At 35.1% G+C, this 21,283-nt stretch overlaps 1 protein-coding gene across 5 annotated transcripts in view; it reads left to right on the forward strand.

Annotated features, from left to right (window-relative positions):
• The window catches only part of CSMD3 (CUB and Sushi multiple domains 3), a 1,092,836-nt gene that overhangs the window by 529,793 nt on the left and 541,760 nt on the right, over positions 1-21,283 (forward strand). For all 5 annotated transcript variants that reach the window (XM_088798979.1, XM_088798980.1, XM_088798981.1 and 2 more), the window contains one exon: positions 10,296-10,417. In XM_088798979.1, coding sequence (XP_088655105.1) covers positions 10,296-10,417 — 122 coding nt within the window. The remainder of the gene's footprint in view (positions 1-10,295; positions 10,418-21,283) is intronic.

The raw sequence follows: 21,283 nt of genomic DNA on the forward strand, positions 1-21,283 counted from the left end.
AATCTTTTAGAATTTTGTCTAGAAAGATGCTTATTCTGTGATGCAGACAGATGTAACCAAGGGCTCCTGTGGCAAGTTTTCATTTTATCAGCCTCCCCTGTTCAGAGTCTGGCCCAAGATTTGCCAGAAATTCATATTCTCATCTTTGTTCTAAGGTTGGTTATATGTAGAGGGAACTGACTTTCTATACTAAGCTTTCTGTTACACACACACACACACACACACACACACACACACACACACACGGCAATTGGTAGGCAATTGTCAAAATATTAATTTAAAATTACATTGAAAGAGGAGACTAAAGAAACAGCAAATACATACAATGTGATATCTTAAATTAGATTAAAAATTAAAAAATGTTAAGTTTCACCCAACTTGTTTCGGTATGGCAGATAAAGGCTGGGCATTTTTTTTCCATCCGATGTTTGCATAATTTTGGACCAATTTATTTGTTCTCTTTTGTTCTGATAGTATCTTTGTGTCAAGACTTCTGTACTTTCCAAATATTTTTTAAAATCTTTCAGAATTTTTTCTTAGATTGCTATATTGATGCCAATCCTCCCTGCGAATTTCTCAGGAACACGAACGAGTAGTATAAATACAACAAGTGATCTTGGCAGTTGACATTCTGTAGAATCATCTATTTTGTGTCTTTAAAATAATCTCTAATAATTTTTTAAAAATATAATTAGTTTTCACAGAGAAATAAACTCTTCTATATATTATTGTTTCGTATATCCTAGGATTCATTCACTGAGCTAATTTCCATAAGTAGTCTTAGGCTTTTTTCCTTTTCTTTTCTTTTCTTTGTTCCCTTTATAAAGATACTAGATGCCACCTTAGAGGAATATTCTGCTTGTTAAGCAGGAAAAGTCTTCTAATGAAACCCCATTATTTTGGGAAATGGTTGGTTGTTATGTGGCCTTCATATCACTAAGGATTTGTTAAGACTATTGGCATAAATAAAAAGATTGGAGGGCATACGATGGTAAGCCTACCAAAAAACAAACTGCTTTGATATCCTTTAAAAATTGCTTAGCAACATCACCAAGAGCTAAAATCTGGCCACAAAAATTCCTAACAATTCATGAAAGCATATTTGTAGTATTCAAAGAAAATAATATTAACACTTGGTTTGGTTTTTTGGATACATTTGAAAGAGATATTTTTTTTTTATTTCTTTTTAAAATTGCTGTATAATCCAGATATTTTTCACATGCTTTGTCCCTCTTCTACATGCCTTAAATTACCTTGTATTAATGAGCCTCAGTTTTTTTTTGAGGAAGAGTTGTTCATAATCTGACAACTCAGGTTATAACAAGTCTCCCAAATATATACTCTCAGAGCACCCTGTGCTTTTCCTTCATAGCATTTTTCGTGATTACACATTACGAAATTAAGTTTCCTGAGTTTTTAGATGTAGAACAGGTAGCCTCACTCCCCCATTTAAATCTTGGTTAAGTATGCAAAGTCTTCTAAGAGATTTCAGTGAATTTCTTGGGCCAGTCAGTGGAAATTTAATGGCTAGTAGTTAATTCTGACTCCAAATTTCTGATTCTTATTTTCTATTATGTCTATTCTACATAATAGATTATGTCTATTCTACATAAATTCAGTAGCAGTTGTTCCCGATTTCATCTAAACAAACAAACAAACAAGAACAATTTTTAAGTATACAAGAGGTAAATTGCTCGATTCATTTTCTGGAAAATTTGGGAAAGGATGGGGACAGTCTATATCAAAGGTAGGCAAACAGCTTGCAACTGAATATTGCATACTCTTATCTGTTAAATCCTTTGTCCAACCAGTTTCCTAAGGTTTTTGTTTGTTCATTTGTTTTATTCCTGAGTTCTTCACTACATACAATTTTCCTGTTCATGCCAACTTATTCTTCCTGCTTCCCATCTCTCTTCTCCCCACTTTCCCTCTTGAGTGGCCTTAAGAACAATATGTCATATATATAATTTCATTCGATCCTACCACCTAATTTCTCTTTCTTACTGACAAATCTAGATTAAGTTGTATTTCACTTTTACCAAAAAGCATAATGAATCATTAATTCATAGAAATCATTTATATTTCTTATATAATGCCACTTTTGCTTTCATCCTAATGCACAAATAGGTTCATTCAGTAAAACAAAGAGCTAGCAGAGGGAGGAGCATTGTATATAAATGTGACCTTCATGACTAGGTTAAATTACTAACAATGAACTAGCGAAAATAAATAATAATTTGCTTACTTTATTTTTGCCTTGACAAATCTGTACATTGTATTTCCCCTTTTTAATAGGAATTGCATTTGCTGTGTTTTAATCAAATTTATCTGATCCTGTGCAGTCTTCCTCTTGCTGATTTTAATTCTGTCCCTTTCATAGCATCTCCTGTGTTCTCCAGTTCCCTGCTTTGGGTTCATTTCATTATTATTCCACATTTATATGCTTCCTATCAGTGAAGAAATGGATTAGATTTCCATTCTTATGCAGATGCCATTTAGATGTATTTGAAGATTAGTCCTAATTGTTACTCCACTTCTGACATTTTATCAGCTTCTCATGAAGATATAGAGACTAGGATGTCCAATTAAATATTATTAAACTTAACTACCTATTGATAGTTCCAGATACTGATTTAAATAGGTTTTATCACTCACCTGCATATGTATGTGTATATGTATGTATTTCATGACCAACAGTGAATAATTTGAATTTTAATTGATTTAGAGAACAGTTTCTGTACATTTTTGCCTGCATTTTAATAAGAGTTTTTTGATATGTAGGTAAATAATTTGGTATTTTTTTAGGTATCGTATATACTGTATTAAACAATTAAAGTAGAAGAACAAAATGAAATTCTAACATATTAGTAGATTCAAGGTGTTACTTAAATCTACGTTTTTGTATATAGTTGTTACAGAGTAAATTCCAATGTAGGATTTCACATCATAATTTAAATAACTTTGTGTGCATTTTTCAAAACTGTTAGGAGTTTCCTCCCCAAAAAGAAAGTGCAAGAGAAAGAGAAAGTATGGTTGAACATAGTCTTTCAAAACTTCTGCCAAAATCATGCAGAAAGACTAAAATTGTGACAACCCAGAAATATGTTTCTTAGTCAATGGGGTTCTATTGTCTGTGTGAAAACTCCACGGTTCCTATTTATGACTGTTAAGGCAGCAGACACTCTATTTCTGGTGGTATTCTTCTCACTTGTCCTATTTTCCTTTGTGTACTTTGATAATAGATTTCTACCAAATTTCATGTGTGTTTTTTTTTACAGCAAATCTTTTCTCATCTGAGTTGAACATTCCAAAGCCCTTTACATTGTATGAACATTTATTTCCCTCACTAGGTTACTACTTTCTTCATTAAAAATATTTCACTTTATAAAGTATTTTTTACAATTTTGGAAATATTTCTTTTTGCTGTTTGAGCTAATAGAGCCTTTGCCCCTCCTATAACTTCTATCTTAGAAATTATTTAATTTCCTAAGCCTTTTTATTTCCTCTAAAGTCAATTTTTCATCAGTGCATTGCATTATATTCAAAGCATATATATCATCCGACATGGGACGGACTTTTTTTCCTTAACATGTCCCTAAGACACTTCAATTCAAAAAGCTCTAATGGTAATGATACATGTTTATTTCAAAAGATAATGTCTCATGGAATGTTGCCATGGAAATGGAAACTGGGTTATTGTGTACAAGTTTACCGCAATTTAATTAGAATCAGTTTGTTTCTGCAATAATAAGGCTTTTGTAGAATAATGTTTCTACAAAAGCCATAGGAGAAAGACCCCCAAATTACCAGGGTGGGAGGGGGAAGGGGACAAAACATACAAAGAAAACAATTCTTTTTCTAAGTCACTTTCTACAAATAGCCATTCCTGATCTGTTATCTACTTCCATAAACTTTCCTGATCTATTACACCCATAGCACCTTGTAAATCCAACTGTATCTACTAGTTTAGTATTTTTCTTTCTTTCTAGACTTAAGGTCCATGTGGACAGGGACATTGACCATCTTCTCGCCTCTTCCAGTGTCCGGCATAGAGTTTCAAACAGAATATTCACTCAAAGTAATTTCTGTAGAATATGCAAATTTACAGGGTGAAAGTGGTACAGCATTCAACTTCCACAAATGAATTGAAACTATATTATCTAATATTAAATAGGTAGCATTTATCAGAAAAATTACATTTAAATATAAACTTTCTTTTTTTTTTTTTCAGTGAACAATTTGATTTAATATTTCACTGTTCAAAAGTCCTTTACTATGAGATCCTATTTGTTTGTAGACCTGGGACATTTTTATCAATAAATAAGAAAAAATGTATTAATTTTACTTTGTGGCATTAATCATATATTGCTATGATATCAGTTTATATCTTATTATTTTATATCAGCTTATAGCATAATATATGCTATAAAATATAAAATATTAATATCAGCTTATATAGACAGAGAGTTTTATGTGCTAGATTCTTATTGAAGTTTACAAAACTTTAATAAATAATCATCATTGGATATTTATCATTTACAACAGATAATGTGATTACATCAATAGCTTGAAATACAAAATAAATTCATATTTTTAAAATTATAATTCAGTCACTAGTCATCTTATTAGAATATTTAATTTTCCAGAGTACAAGTTACATTTTCTAGAAGCAATAAAAACTCTTAAGTTAAAATTAATATCACCTGTTTAGTCCACCACGTCTTGTGTAAAAGAAAAAATATAGTTTATTCCATGGCCAATATCAAGTTATTCTCAGAGATAATCTAACACTCTTAGTCGTTATTCTCATCCCTGGCTAATGAGCAGAAAATAACTGTGCATGTTAAAAGATAGAAATAATAGGGAAAAGAGACAATAAACAATGGTATGTATGTGTATATGTATACATGTATGCATATATGTGTATATATGTGAATATACTTATGTATAAAGATGGGTATCTACATATACGAAGGTGATACTTAAAAATCTGAACTCTTGATGGCCAAGTCAGACTAGACCATTTATTGAGGAATATTTGAGCAGAAATCTATACAAAATAAGAAAAAAACAGCGACGTGCTAAGGTCTTAAAGTAGGAACATTCTCATCGTATTTAAGGAATTGCAAGTCAGTAGATGAAGCTTTAGGGAATTTTCAATTCCTGGTAAAATGTTGGAACAGAATCACAAAAGTTCCTCAAATTATAAAAAAATAATATGAAGATTCTGGAAGGAGAAAGTGAAAGAGATATTTCAGGGCACAAAAGACCCAGAGATCACTACAGATAGGCCCTAGTTGGTGTATTTTGTGCGAAAGGGATATTTAACCTGTGAATCGTATCCTTTTAACTGAACCAAAAAAATGAAATTTCAGCTTGCCTTTCTTGTGTAGTTGAAATATTGTATCTAGCACAAATCTAAATGCCTGAAGGTTATAGTTGAACCAAAACATATTTCATTGTACTTAACCTTATTCTTAGGTGTTTTTCAAAGCATAGTTAACTATATGTGCTCAGCCTGAGGAAAAAGTAGGAACACATTGATAGAAAGGCTGGGGATGAATTTTCTTGACTTTTGCTACTACCCTAATATTTTCTTGAAAGTGCATAATTCCTTTAACACTATTTCACCATGTCTCCATGTACAAGACATGAATGTTTAAATTTAAAAAAAAAATTACAGTAAAAGACACAGTGCCATTAAAACCCCTCAAAATACTGCCCCTCGCATCGAACACTTATCCCATCATTCTTGCCACTTTTTGAAGCAGTTCTGGAAGTCCTCTTTCATGTGAGTCTTTAGTTGCGCTGTTCTAGCTGTCTTGGTGTCCTGAATCAATTCAAAACGTTTACCTTTCATGGTCATTTTGACTTTGGGCAAGAGCCAAAAGTCGCACAGGTGCCAGATCCGGTGAATAAGGAGGATGAGGACACACCGTAATGTTTTTTTTGACAGAAATTGCCATACCAAAAGTAATGTGTGACACAGGCATAGAGCCTTTCCGTATATTAAAAGTGATTAAGCAATATGGCATTTATAGAGGAATAATCAAAGATCAGTGAAACAATACAAAAAAAAAAATGCTCAGATCCATGTATAGGTTTATTTTATAGATAATAGATATAAATATAATGTAACATAACACAATACAATTCAAGTTGTATAATTTTAAATTGGTGGGGACTAAAATAGAATTTACTATAAATGCTGTTGGAAAAATAGCTATTCACCTATTGGAAAATATGATTATTTCTCCAACTTTACAGCTGGCAAAAATAATTTCCAGATAAATAAAAAATTTAAATACAATATAAAATTATGAAAATTAGATATTACGTGGTATTTTCAATTAGGTGGTTTAAAGAAACTTTCTAAACAAGACATAGAACACAGGTACCTATATAACAGATTACCTATATATATTTTTAAAGACTTTGTAGACACAAACTGATTTAAAGCAAAGTTCATTTTTTTACATAAAGACTGTAGGAAAATACTTGCAACACATTAAAAAGGGTCTATTGATAATATACAGGAAGCTTCTATAAATCAATGAGGAAAGGACAATTTAAACTAGAAAGAGTGTACATAAGCAGAAAAATCAAAGCAAAAGAAATAGAGATAACAATACAGAAAACAAAAATAAAAAAAACGAAACTTCTGTTAAACCATACTAAAAATGTAGAGAATTAGAAATTGAAACTTTATTGACATGTTTAACAGAATTACAAAATTACAAATAGCTGATACTATTATTGTGAGAGTTTGGGGACTGTTCTCTTTCTTAAACCATTTCTGAAAGTATATTGAACAGTCTGTTAAAGATTAATTTATGTATATTTATCAAATTTTAAAACACTTATGTACCGTGGCTAACTAATCCTTATAAGAATTCATCCTTCAATAATAGCACACTTATAAAGCACAAATAACAGCACAAGTATAAAGATACAGATACAAAGATCTTCATTCATGGGTTGTTTTATAACTGAAAACATAAAAACAAAGTTTCACTAGTATGTGCTATCTATGTAACAAGCAACCACAAAATCTCAGTGACTTAACAACAGTAAGTAATTTTTTCATTTGATTATGTTATAGGCTTGTTTCTGTGAGTCAACTGCTGCAACTTTGCTCAAATAACAGTTCGTCTCATTCCCCAACCTGAATAAAGGAAACCTTCTAATTATCATCTGCTATTCTCATAGTGGAAGGCTGTCGAAAATTTGAAATATTTCTATCAGCTACTGTTTGAACTGTTAAAATCTGTTAAATAAATTTGCATATGCTGACCTAGCCTGTATGATACTTAGGGAAATGAAAGAAAATCACTTTCAAAAAGGACAACTCCCCAGCCTGAAACATTTTTAAGGATTCTTTATCAGAACGTAGAGAGCAGTTATTTTATAGTCCATGTAAGAGTCGTGCCAAAGAATTTGGATATTAGTTCCTTTGGTAAACAGTCTTGCACCATGAAAGCCTCTTTACTAGGGATTAACAAAGATGATAAAGGAGATCTTGCTCACAAAATATTGTAAGTGTGTATTCATTTTAGAAAACAAAGCATTCCAGAGAACTACAAAGTAGTTAAGTGCCTCTCAAGCAGTATTTCCCATCAGAAAGCTGTTTCTACTAACTTCAAACCAATCATGTGATTGCTGTAAAATTTGCATTGCTGTAAAGTTCTTAAAATATGTATAACTACATTTTCCATCCGATCACTAGCACCTGAACACCTTTATAGATGTGATATTCAAATAATGTGCTGTGAGTACTATAATGCATTGCAAAACCCTGAATGGAAGAAGTAGGAACACTTCCTGTAGAAAGCAGTGGCCCATCAGCATGACTTGGTTTAATGAATAAAATTGCTGCAGGCAAATGTAAGAAGGAATAACAGTTTAGACGTGGAGAACATCATAGAAAAAGTAGAAAATTATAAAGGTTATGGTACATTTAAGGAAGAGCAAGTTTCTTTTCTGGCACAAGTTGAGTGCATGACTGTATAAAATGGCAGGAAATTGTACTGGGAAAGCAATCTAGGTTCTCACAGGAATACTTTTATATGCTCTGTTAGGCAGCTTATAATTTATCCTATAGGAAATCGATATCAAGATTTTATGCAATTAAGTAAAGGAATCAAATCTGTATTTTAGAAAAAGAAATATAGTAGCGCTAAGGAGGATAGAATAGAGACAGAAAATGGAATATAGGAAGAATTTAAGTAGCTATTTCTAGTCCAGGAAAAGTATGATAATGCAACCCTGGGTCTTAGGAAGAGAAGAAAAGCAGGAAAGAAAGCAGGATGTTTCAAAGGAGGAATCCATAGGTCTTTAGGAGTGCTTATGTATGTATGGTAGGAAGGTGGAGGGATTAGATAAGAAAGCTTTAATTAAAAACATCTTTAAAACATTTCATGGAATGTCCAGCAAACAGAGAGAAAAGTACTCTAGAGGTCAAGAGAGATGGCAAAATTGTTGATGTAGATTTGAGATCTGTCAACACAGAAATGACCATTGTAGTCATGGAAGTGAATTAAATTAACTATTCAAACAGATCATTGAAAATCGATAAAATAGGTTATTAAATCAGTTTATAATTATGCTACTTAAGAGTCAGATGGAAAAATAGAACCAGTACACAGGGTATGGAACATAACTATTTTAAATAAATAGGCCAAGAATCAAGTGAGTTCAGAACTGTGTAAGGGAAGGCAGAGAAGTTCACAGCTTATCAATATGTTCCATTACTGCTGAGAGATCAAGTATGTGGACAAAATGAAGAGATACTGTTAGACTTGGCAATCAGGCAGTCATTGTTAGTATTGAGAAAGCAATTACAACACTGAAATGACAGAAGTCTGACTGAAATACTTTCAGAGATGAATGGAGAGAAGAAAATGGAGTAGTGAGCATAGAAGACTTACAAGAAGTTGTAATGTAATGATCTCACTTATATGTGGAACCTAAAAAGAAAAACTCAGAAACAGAGCAGAATAGAAGTTGCCAGAGGCAGGGCTGAGGGTGGTAGGAGAAATGGGGAGATGTTGGTTAAAGAGGACAGATTTCCAGATATAAATGAACAATTTACGGTAATCTAATGTATAGCATAGTAACTATAGTTAATGGTACTGTATTAACATATTAATAGGAAAGTAGATCTTTTATATTCTACACACACGTAAACGCAGAGTAATTATGTGAGGTGATGGAGGTATTAACTAACTTTACTCTTAATTACTTTGTAATATAAGTGTATCAAATCATCATGTCGTTACACCTTAAACTTACATAGTATTATATGTTCATTATATATCAATAAAGATAGGGGTGGGGAAGCCAGTTGTGAAAGATTTAGAAATTTTGTGAGGCCTTGATAAGCCTTTGGTAGCTTAAAATCAGACAAGGTGGGACTATTTATACTATGGAAATTCAAAGAAGAAAAAAAAAGAAAGAGTAAATGGGAGAGAAGAAAATGAAGTGCTGAGCATAGAATACTAACAAGAAGTTAAGCGTTAAATAGAAAAAGAAAGATTGGTAATTATTGTTGAAGGAAGAAAATACCATGTATCATTTTCTGTTATTACAAAATAATATAGTTGTATTTTTTTTATGTAAAAATCAGACACAAGCAAAACAAAATTAAAAATAACTATTAAATCACCACAAGATATAAACTTCAAGTTAAAGAAAAAGAAGACACAGATGCAGTATGTTTTGTTGAGTAGAAGAAAGAAGGGTTAGAAAACTGGAAATACAGCATTTAACTTTTGTGGGAATTTGTTTAAATCATTTCAGTGTAGCTCTGTGCAGTCTGAGTAGTTTAATTCACAATTACAAGAACAGAAAGAGTAGTTTTAATATTGATGTCTCAATTTATGCTATAAAATGTCCTAGGGTACTTAATAAATATAAATGAAAACACTACCATTTAAGTTGTTTAATCAATTCAAAGCTTTGCTTCTTTCTCTTTCTAGATTTTTATTAACCCAATATTGGATAAATATATCTGTCTTATTAAACTCACCTACTTACAGTCAGAGGACATTTTATCATGCCTCTCACTTTTATTCATCGCTAGTATTCAATTCTTATTGAAACCATTGAGCTTGTGAACTTCAGTGTGTAAAAAAAGACTCCCATTGTGATTATATGAAATTATAAAGCCCTAATATATGTTTCAGTGTGGTTAGAATTGTGCAATTTTGAATTTAAAGTCTATTTGCAAGATATTTTATTGTTGTGATTTTGCACATGGTATATGCTCATCTTTTAAGATGCAATTTCTCTTTTAGTGAAGACATGTGGCTCTAATCTTCAAGGACCAAGCGGAACCTTTACATCTCCCAACTTTCCATTCCAGTATGATAGCAATGCACAGTGTGTCTGGGTCATCACAGCAGTGAATACAAATAAGGTAAGAAAATCACCTGTTGTAGAAAAGCATAATCATAGAGACGAAGGCAAAAAGATCATGAGGAAAGTGCAGTAAAGAAAATTCATACCTAAATATGATTTCTGCAATATTTTTTACTTATCCTTTATGTAAATCATAAACTTATATGAGAAATTTGGAAACATAAATGTAAAGTAATACAGTTATACTCCCAGTTACTAACATATCAATGACACCATGTTAAAATTATGTATGAATGTTTTCTGAGATATGTTTTTAAAATTTTTAAGTACATATTTATTTTTTAAAAAATAAACCATGAATAATGGCTTTTCACTTCGTATCTTTTTTGCTTGAAGTATTATTCAGGTATATCTTGTTTTTATACAGAGCTGACTTACAGTGTTTCTTTAACACCGTATGTTACACAGCTATTTTTTTTTATTATAAGTAGTTGATTTTAATGTGCTCTGCACTAATAGAATATTCATATTATAATATTGTAAAAGGTCCTTTTGTCTTTCCATTTGACTAAAAATGAGCAATACATCTAAACATATATGTGCCAGAATACTTCAAACAAAATTATAATGCCAAATGAGTGTGAGAACAGCTGAAAAAAATTAGCTAATTTTCCTCTCCTACTCTCTTTATCTTGCTTCTCCTTGTTATAATTTAGAGAGGAATTAAATAGTAATAATCAAAATTCCTCTCAGTCTGTGTGATATCTTTTCTGTGTTAGGTTAAGGAAGGTTTTGTCATAGAGCCTTTAAAACTGTGTCAGATCGTATTCAAACAATGATTCAGAATTTACTAAACGATAAACTTGATCAAGTCGTTTAAACTCTCTGAAATTCCGTTTCTTTATCTAAAAAATATGAATAAGACCATGTGTTCTGAGAAGCAAATGAAATAATGCATAAAGTACTTTTGAGTTATTATGTCTTAACACACATTAACTCATTATTATTCGATTAGTATGCAAGCTCTGACAATTAAGATCGAGAACTCATCCTAGAAAAAGTGCTACATACCTCAGTGCTGAATATCACTACAGTCACCTTTGAAGTACTCCCCTTGGGAAGGCGCTGACTAGACATCAGTGCCTAGTCCACCCCTGAAAGCAATTTTGGAGCTCTTTTTCTGGAATGGCCATCAGAGCTATTGTTATATTACCCTTGATGTCCTGAATGTCATTAAAATATCTTCCTTTCAATATTTCCTTTATCTTTGAATAAAGAAAGAAATCATTGGGGGTCAGATCAGGTGAGTAGGGAGGGTGTTCCAATACAGTTATTTGTTTACTGGCTAGAAACTCCCTCACAGACTGCTGTGTGAGCTGGTGCATTGTCGTGATGCAAGAGCCATGAGTTGGCGAAAAGTTCAGGTCATCTAACTTTTTCATGCAGCCTTTTTAGCACTTCCAAATAGTAAATTTGGTTAATTATTTGTCCAGTTGGCAAAATTCGTAATGAATAATCCCTCTGATATAAAAAATGTTAGCAACAGCGTTGCAACAACTTCATGAACTTAATTGTAAGACCCTGTATACTACCTCCCAGAGTGTTTTAGGTTTCAGTTAATAAAACCTAATTCTAACAGCAGCAGTGTTTTAAAAGTCAGCTCAGTCAGTAGTCAATTACACTTGCCTCACAGGAGAGCCCTGATTTATGAATGGGAAGAACTAGATCAGAAGCTTACTCTACCCCAAACTATCTATATAAACTTAGGAAAATCAAATAGTTTAACCCCTCAACTGCATAAAGGAGATCATTATAACCGCCCAACCTGTGTCATCAGGTCATTTCAACAAATATTTATTTATCGAATAACTTCTCTGTGCAAATTATTGGTTGTGGAGAAAATTTAAAAAAAAAAAATCATGAAGTACTTGAAAAATCAACTCAAATTTATTGAACACTTAGCAACATGTCAGGTAAAATTCGCAACACTTTTTATGAGTTGTTTAATCCTCATAAAGACACCATATCTGAGGTACCTTTATTTCTGCATGTAATGGCAGCTAAGTAACTTGGCTAAGATCACAAAACTAGTAGTAAAGGTCAGAGCTGTGTACTTTGTAAGATAAGTTATTTACCAAGGATATATCACACACTAAGAGATGTGTCTTATACTAAGATAAGCATGAAGTAAATTTATTATAAAGTACTGAGCAAATAAGTCATATTAATCTCGCATTGAGATAGAAATCTTCTTGTGTCATTGTAATTACCTATAATTGTCATCAAAATCCAATAATTGTGCCCTGTTCTATAAGCTGTCTTCTTTGCTAAATTTAATTCATTCTCATTACTGAGTTACCTAAAGTTTCACAAAGGTCTTCATATTTCTACTTGTTCATTTTACGTAATCTGCTATATTTTTAATCTCTTCTTTTTCTCCATAAAAAATCCAATTAGTTTTTTAAGGAAGACACAACTACTTTCACTTCTTTGCTATTTTTATCAAATAGCTGGCTGAGGACATTAATTTTTGGTCTGTTGGTTTACCTCTGTTTTAAGATAATCTGTAGAAATTGGTTTTCAAGAATTTTTAACCATGCCCCACTGTTAGAATTATAGTTCATATTGTGGCCTGGCGTGTGCGTTCTCTCTCTCTCTCTCTCTCTCTCTCTCTCTCTCTCTCTCTCTCTCTCTCTCTCTCTCCTCTCTCTCTCTCTTTCACACACACACACACACACACACACACACACACACACACACACACTGCCCAAAATAATATTTTCCCTTACTATAAAATTGTACTTCTCTATTTTTTATTCTAATCTACTGTGATTATTTATTTTAAAAATATTGGTCATGCCTCACTAAATTGAGTTTGTGACATACTCACAGGTTATACTACATAGTGAAAAGTAATGTCTAAAGATCTACTTTCCATAGGTTACTATGTCAGAAACTTTTTTTATTAAAATTATTGGATTGACATTGGTTAATAAAATTATATAGGTTTCAAGTATACAATTCTATAATACATCATCTATATATTGCATATAGTATAAACCATAATTAACCAAGATTCTTCATCCCTCAATATCTATAATTTTCTTCAAAAATTATTGCTCATATTTTTCTTTGTGTTCTATAACTTTAAAAGTAATGGTATTCTAAATATCTAAAACAAATATATGGTTGGTGGAAAAAAGACTCTGAAAAAATTAGATGAAGCTGGATGGAATTGGATTCAAATCTGGGCTATCCCTCATACTGGATACATAATTTAAAGCATGTGTGATCCTTGAGGCCTCTGAACCACATTTTTTTTCAATCTTTTAGAAATAATAATACCATATCATAAAATTGTTTTACGGATTAGATAAGAAAATATAAAATGTCTGATTTGAAAATATATCTGTTATAATTGTCAAATGTTGCCATCCCATCAAGAAATATATTTCTCCTCAATTTTTATATTTAACTTATGTATTAATGCAAAAAAATAAAAATCACTGCATACTCTTTCATTATTTGTTTGAATAATTTAAAGGTAACTGTCTTATACTAAAATATCAAACATTAATTACAGTCATTTTTACTGATCAGTCTGTAAACATCACCATTAAGCTTGCTAAAAACAAAATATAATGACTAAGCATTACAATATTAAAGTTATATATATGTATTTTAAGGTTACTCTATACCCCTTCTACAACGTTCTGTAGGGAATATTTCCTTTAATTGTAACATTTCAGTGATGAATACAGTTGACTTCTTGATAAAGGCAAGTTAAAATATTAGAGGTGATATTTTAAATAACCTGGTCATTGAATTAATTTTTCTTCTTGCATTACATTATGTGTTTAACATTATTTCCATGTATGAAATAAATAATTTTCTGTCTTGAATTTTTCTTAATTTTTATGAAGATAATCTTCCTCAATTTAGGTCCCGTGTGTTTTAATCTAGTCTGTAATCTGAGGTATGTAGCACTGGGGTGCAAAAACAATTCCTGGTGTAGTGTACTTAGGGGCCTGGAAACTATTTTAAGATATTCCACTTTGTAACACTGTCCTACGTGATAACTAACCTATATCTGTTTGTTCTCATTTTTCACAGTGTCATAAAATGTCATATATTACTTTTTCAACTAAATATTAATATTTACAGTACTTGAGTATGAAAACATCTCTAGAGATCTAGAGTGAGAAATTGCAGATGTATAGCTCCTGAGCGAGAATCCTTTAGAATGAAGCAAAAGATAGATTCACTAAAAATATTTGAAGGAAAAATTAACCTATTTTATCCAAACAACAAACTTATAGAAAGACCCATCTCTTTATCTATGTATTTATATATGTATGTATGTACGAATGTATGTACGAATGCACCTATCTATCATCTATCTATATCTATCTGTTTGTCCATCCGTCCATCCGTCTGTCCATCCATCCATCCATCCATCCATCCATCCATCCATCCATCATCCATGATCTATCTGTCATCCATCCGTATACCTATTTTTTTTCTTATCTATACAAGCATCTCTCTCTCTCCTAGAACTAGAATTTCCTCTACCTGGAGGTATAGTATAGGCTAGCTTAAATTGAAACACAAAGCCTAATTTTTTGAAGAGAAAAAAAAATCCTGATATATCCAATTGATATTCTAGGTGTTTCCATTAATAATGTACAGTGGACACTAGACATTAATTGAATTAATGATGCAAGATTTTAAGAAAGCTATATTTAAGGTATTTGCAAAATTATGTTTTTTTTGTGTCTTTTGCATCTACTCATATTTAGATTTTTTTTTAAAGATGTCTATTTAAAATTGTAGGAGAAAGTAGTTTTCAAAATTATTTGAAATTTTGCACAGTGTTTGAAGACTGTCTAGATGAGCACTGTCCAACAGAAATGGTATAAGAGACACATATACAATTTTAAATTTTGTAGTAGTTATATTTTTTAAAAGATGAAATTAATGTTGTTATATTTTATTTCACTTCAATGTTATAATTTCAACATGTCATTAAAATACAATTATTAACGCAATAATTTACTATAATTTTTTTATTCTAAATCTTTGAAATCCAGAGTATGGTTGACATTTAAAGGACCACTCATTTCAGATGAGCCACATGTCAAGCGCTCTATAGCCACAAGTTGCTAGTGGCTACCATATTGTACAGGGAAAATACTGAACATTTCCATTAGCATGCAGAGTTTGACCGCTCTCCTTTAGAGAATGTGAGAGGTGATAGTGGTTGCTCTTGAAAAAAAAAAAAAAAGTCCATTGCAAGGGAATTGCCTCTGGTGGAGTTTATACAGGGGCTTCAAGACATGGGATGAGGGGATGCTCGCATTTGCAAAGATGGCTCTGATGACTTAGGGTTTAAGATTCTCAGCTTTATTCTGAAGCATCTGAATTTCTGTATTTCAGATTTCTGGATCCCATTCTTTCTCAATTAATGCCCTAATTTTCAAATGACAAATCGTGAGCTATAAGTTCATCTCACATTATAAAGATGCAAATTGCATGGTTAAATTTGTGGGTATAATGTTCAGCCTTATCTGCCCAGTGTTACAGGATAACCATAGAAAATCTCTTATTCTCTGACCGAAACTTAAACTGTAATTTAAATTTTTTTCTGACTCCACTGCAGTCGTCAATAGTTCTCTCCCTCCATAATCCTTGTAGTTTTGAGTATAAGCATCAAGTGCACAAACTACTTGCCTTTCCTCCTCAAACCTTGCCTTCAGTATGTGTTTCACCCAATCACAAGTAACAAATTAAATAATTGTTAATTCCGTCTTCTACAGACTAGGAACTCTGCTACGTCATGGCCAATAAATAGCACTCCCCCAAAGTACCATCTTTGAGAGTCTATTTCTTAGGCTCTTCTTGATACCAAGGAATGTATCAACTAAGATCTACTGAAGACAATATCATCTACATTAGTTATTTAAAACACATGAACTTTAATTTGGAGAATTTTTATACAGCTGTTGTAATTGGAAATAATAAAAATCAATGCAGAGGTAATAACTGTACTGACAGACACCATCTTTAGAGCTAGAGGAAAAAAAGAGAAAGATGGTGTTACCAAATCTAATAGTTTGTAACAGGGACTTTGTAGAGCTACAGCTCAAATTTCAAAGAAGGAGATAGCCCATGATTGCTGCTCAGACCACTGAGGAAAGAATGTGAATCAGCTGGTTTAGAATGTGAATCAGCTGGACCCTAAAGCTGGAAAAATAACCTAACAAGTGTAATTTTCAGTGTCCCAACCCTAACATCAAAGAGCAGAGTGTAGAAGTGTTGGCTCAGTGTTAGGAATTAGTGCATACATAATTAGCACAGAACTGGTGTCACGTCATATGGGAAGGATGCAAGTGGAGCCAGTTTAGCAGGGAAAACAAAGGTTCGGTACGGACCATGTTACATTTGAGATGTCATCTATTAGACTGGATATAAAGTTGGGAATAAAGTCTAGAGACCAAAAGATTAGGATGGAGATATAAATTTGCTAACATCATATAGATGTTACTTGAAACCACAAAACTGAATAAGACCTTAAAATAATTCTTAGGAGAAAAGTCAAAGCTGGAATAAATAGTTTTTGAACAACTGGTAAAGGTGAATGAGTATGGTACACAACTGAAAATATGTTTGTATATTTTTGTGTGTATTTTTTATGTTACACTTTTATGTAATTGAAGACAATCTATTCCCAGCCCAAGATCTAACTATGCTGTGGGGGCGGAGCCCCAGAGAGTAGTTTCCAGGCTCTCGGCCTCACATAGACAGGTGCTGGCTCAGGTAGTAAATGGCCAACTGTGATTGCATGGCCATCAGCTGTGGCTAGTTGGCCGTCAGCTGTAACCAGTGAGCCATTGGCCACAATATAACTGCTGTGGCTACGGAGAGGAAGGAGGAAGAGAAGGAGAAAAAAGAATGGGGCTAGCAAGAAGATGGCGGCTGGGCTGGCAAGTGTGGATGGCGGTTTGCGGACAGTGTGTATCCAGCCTCCAGTGAGAGTATAGTGCCGCCAGAGAGAATAAAGTGGTATGACTCCCCTACCTATGGCTCCGTGGGTGTTCCTTTTTGGCCTCACCATGTCCTGCGTTCTTGTATGGGGAGCGGGAGCAGAGACCCCGCGGGTCTCTCTGCATGACAAATGGCGCAGCGAGCAGGGTCTCCCACACGACACATGGCGTAGTCGACAGGATATGGTGCCAGCCAAAGCTCTCCAAAGGACGGTGGAGCAGTTTGTGCATGTGAACACCCAGCCTGAGGAAGACCAGGAGGAGCAGCTGCCGGAGAGCTGGACCCCCGTGGAGGGGTGGGAGGACGTGGACGGTTCTCCCACCAGCACAGGAAAAGCCATGCAGCTGCTGGAGAGATGGAGCCCCGTGGAAAGGTGGAAAGATGTGGACGGTTCTCCCACCAGCACAGGAAAAGCCATGCAGCTGCTGCAGAGATGGAGCCCCGCGGAGAGGTGGAAAGATGTGGACGGTTCCCCAACCAGCACAGGCCGGAGAAAGCGAAGGTCGTTGCAGCCCTGTGGGCCGGGGAGGTTCCTGTTCAGGCAGCCCGGATGCAGGACTTGTAGTCCCAGGAGGTAACGCTTGCTAAGTCCTCCGTGGGAGATGAGGGTGAGGTCAAGGTCGTCCCTCACCCCCAGGACAGCCCTGGTGAATGACTATGGACTATGGGGAATTGCCTTCCATCCCTAATTTAATGGACTGCTTGACTGTTTGTTTGGGAACTGTTGTTAGTGGAACTGGGGGATATTTGCTTTTGTCTCTTGACTGGCCGCCATTGAGAATATGTAAGCACCTTGATTGTGAGTCGCTGATGTTCCAGCAGGGTACCCTGAGAGGCACAGAGAGAGTGGCAGTGCGCTGAGAGGTCTGGCTGAGCCCTGAAGATACCCTGGCTGTGCCCAGGAAGTCGGGCTGTTCCCAGAGAGAGTAGTAGAGCCCTGAAGGTACCCTGGCTGTGCCCAGGAAGTCGGGCTGTTCCCAGAGAGAGTGGCGGTGCCCTGAGAGCCCTGGCTGTGTCCAGGAAGTGTGGCTGTGCCCACAGAGAGTGGTGGTGCCCTGAGAAGCCCTGGCTGTGTCCAGGAAGTGTGGCTGTTCCCAGAGAAAGTGGCAGTGCCCTGAGAAATCCTAGCTGTGCCCGGGGAAACTAGTGGTACCCTAAGAAGTCCAGGAAGTCTGGCAGTGCCCAGGAGTACTGGTGGTGCCCTGAGAAACCCTGGCTGTGTCCGGGAAGACAGGTGGTACCCTAAGAAGTCCAGGAAGTCTGGCTGTGCCCAGGAGTACTGGTGGTGCCCTGAGAAACCCTGGCTGTGTCCGGGAAGACAGGTGGTACCCTAAGAAGTCCAGGAAGTCTGGCTATGCCCAGGAGTACTGGTGGTGCCCTGAGAAACCCTGGCTGTGTCCGGGAAGACAGGTGGTACCCTAAGAAGTCCAGGAAGTCTGGCAGTGCCCAGGAGTACTGGTGGTGCCCTGAGAAACCCTGGCTGTGTCCGGGAAGATAGGTGGTACCCTAAGAAGTCCAGGAAGTCTGGCAGTGCCCAGGAGTACTGGTGGTGCCCTGAGAAACCCTGGCTGTGTCCGGGAAGACAGGTGGTACCCTAAGAAGTCCAGGAAGTCTGGCTGTGCCCAGAAGCACTGGTGGTGCCCTGAGAAACCCTGGCTGTGCCCAGAGAGCCTGGCTGTGTCCAGGATATTGCATTCACCCCCAGGCTCCTCGCACAGGTCCCCTCGCGGAAGACGCTTGTCGCGTAGATTGTGAGGCGAGAGCCTGTAGGGGTGGAGTGTGGGGGCGGAGCCCCAGAGAGTAGTTTCCAGGCTCTCGGCCTCACATAGACAGGTGCTGGCTCAGGTAGTAAATGGCCAACTGTGATTGCATGGCCATCAGCTGTGGCTAGTTGGCCGTCAGCTGTAACCAGTGAGCCATTGGCCACAATATAACTGCTGTGGCTACGGAGAGGAAGGAGGAAGAGAAGGAGAAAAAAGAATGGGGCTAGCAAGAAGATGGCGGCTGGGCTGGCAAGTGTGGATGGCGGTTTGCGGACAGTGTGTATCCAGCCTCCAGTGAGAGTATAGTGCCGCCAGAGAGAATAAAGTGGTATGACTCCCCTACCTATGGCTCCGTGGGTGTTCCTTTTTGGCCTCACCATGTCCTGCGTTCTTGTATGGGGAGCGGGAGCAGAGACCCCGCAGGCCGTCCTGCATGACATATGCACAGAAGAATCACAGATTGAATACCTCAAGTGTATTTGCATTACTTTTTTTAAAATATAAATACACATCACTGGTATTGAAAATCACGAAGTATATTTTTAATGTTAATGTACTAATTTTAGCATCAGCTATTTGTTTTTTTCTTAATGAATTGAAAATAAACAAACAACTTTGTGTTGTGTAGATCCCCATCAAAATTTTTTCCTTCATATTAAAAAAAAAAAAAGTGCTCTTCATATTCAGGGTTGGAAACCACTGATTAAAATGGAGTGATCAGCATCATTCAAGTACATTACCCTTTAAAAAATGAAAAGAAAAATTGTATGAAAAAACATAGCAAAACCCATCTTGTATTCTCTGAACACCTTCTTACCACCTCATTGAATTTACCTTACGTCAATTAAGCATAAATCCTGACTTTTGCAGGACATTTAAATAGTCTTAAACTGATATTTTGGGACTCATCCTGAGGTCACCCTTAGTGTTGAATTCTTAATGCACCTGTAATGATAATCCAGTTTTGGTTTTCTACTTGACGCTCAATACCTACCTATAATTTTGGTCCTGATAATTGGAAACCTATCTTCTTTCATGTCTGTTTTATTACTTGCAGTTTGCTAGGCTGGGATTATTCCTCATTATTCTAGTCCTGTTACGAGTCTGGAGTCCTGTTGTGGGTCCACAGCCTCCTGTCTGGAGCTCTGCAACCCACCAAAATAGCATCTTTGAACAAGTCAGCTAATTGTCTGCTCCTGATACCTTCACCATTTTGTTTTAACCCATGAACCAACTTTTTCCACATAATTGTCTTCTCTTTTCATTGTCATCTACTTATTGCAATTTATCTAATAGATGTACCATGATATTTTACAGCTGGTTCAGTCGTCCGAGACATTCTTCTTTCTACTGGAGGGCGTTTTTTGTTTTGTTTTTTAATTAAACAAATATTTTTTACTACTAAATACTGGGTGGAGTTCTTGATAGCTAAGATTGAAAGTTGAATAAAACATGACACAATTCTTTCTCTCAAGGGGTTTTCATTGTAGTCAGGGGTCACAACAATAAAAGAAAAATAAGTAATATCGTGTTTCCCTGAAAATTAGACCTAGCTGGACAATCAGCTCTAATGTGTCTTTTGAAGCAAAAATTAATATAAGACCCAGTATTATATTATATTATATTATATTATATTATATTATATTATATTATATTATATTATATTACATTATATTATGCCTGGTCTTATAGTAAAATAAGACTGGGTCTCTTATAATAATTTTTGCTCCAAAAGATTCATTAAAGCTGATTGTCCAGCTAGGTCTTATTTTTGGGGAAACATGGTATATCAGGTGGTACAACTGCTATGCAGAATAATTTATCAGAGCAAGCGTCGTGAGAAGTATGAGGTACAGTTTGCTTTATTATGCAGAAGACACTACAGTAAGGAATGAATGGGGAAAAAAAGTAGAACTTGGCATGTAGTAGATTTGGACCCATTTTGTGTGTTTGCTTAGAAAGCATCTGTTCCTCTTTATAAATCTGAGGAACTACTCTCTCATTCTGAATGGTCTCAGGAGGGGGCTTCAATCAAAGTACCTTGTCCTAACCTCTTTACTTTCATCTACCAAGACGATATCATACAGGGACAAGCTGGAGATTTTACCAGCTCCTTG

This window comes from Rhinolophus sinicus, chromosome 6 (genome assembly GCF_057876585.1).
Source record: "Rhinolophus sinicus isolate RSI-liver-muscle chromosome 6, RSI-T2T, whole genome shotgun sequence".
Taxonomy (NCBI): Eukaryota; Metazoa; Chordata; class Mammalia; order Chiroptera; family Rhinolophidae; genus Rhinolophus; species Rhinolophus sinicus.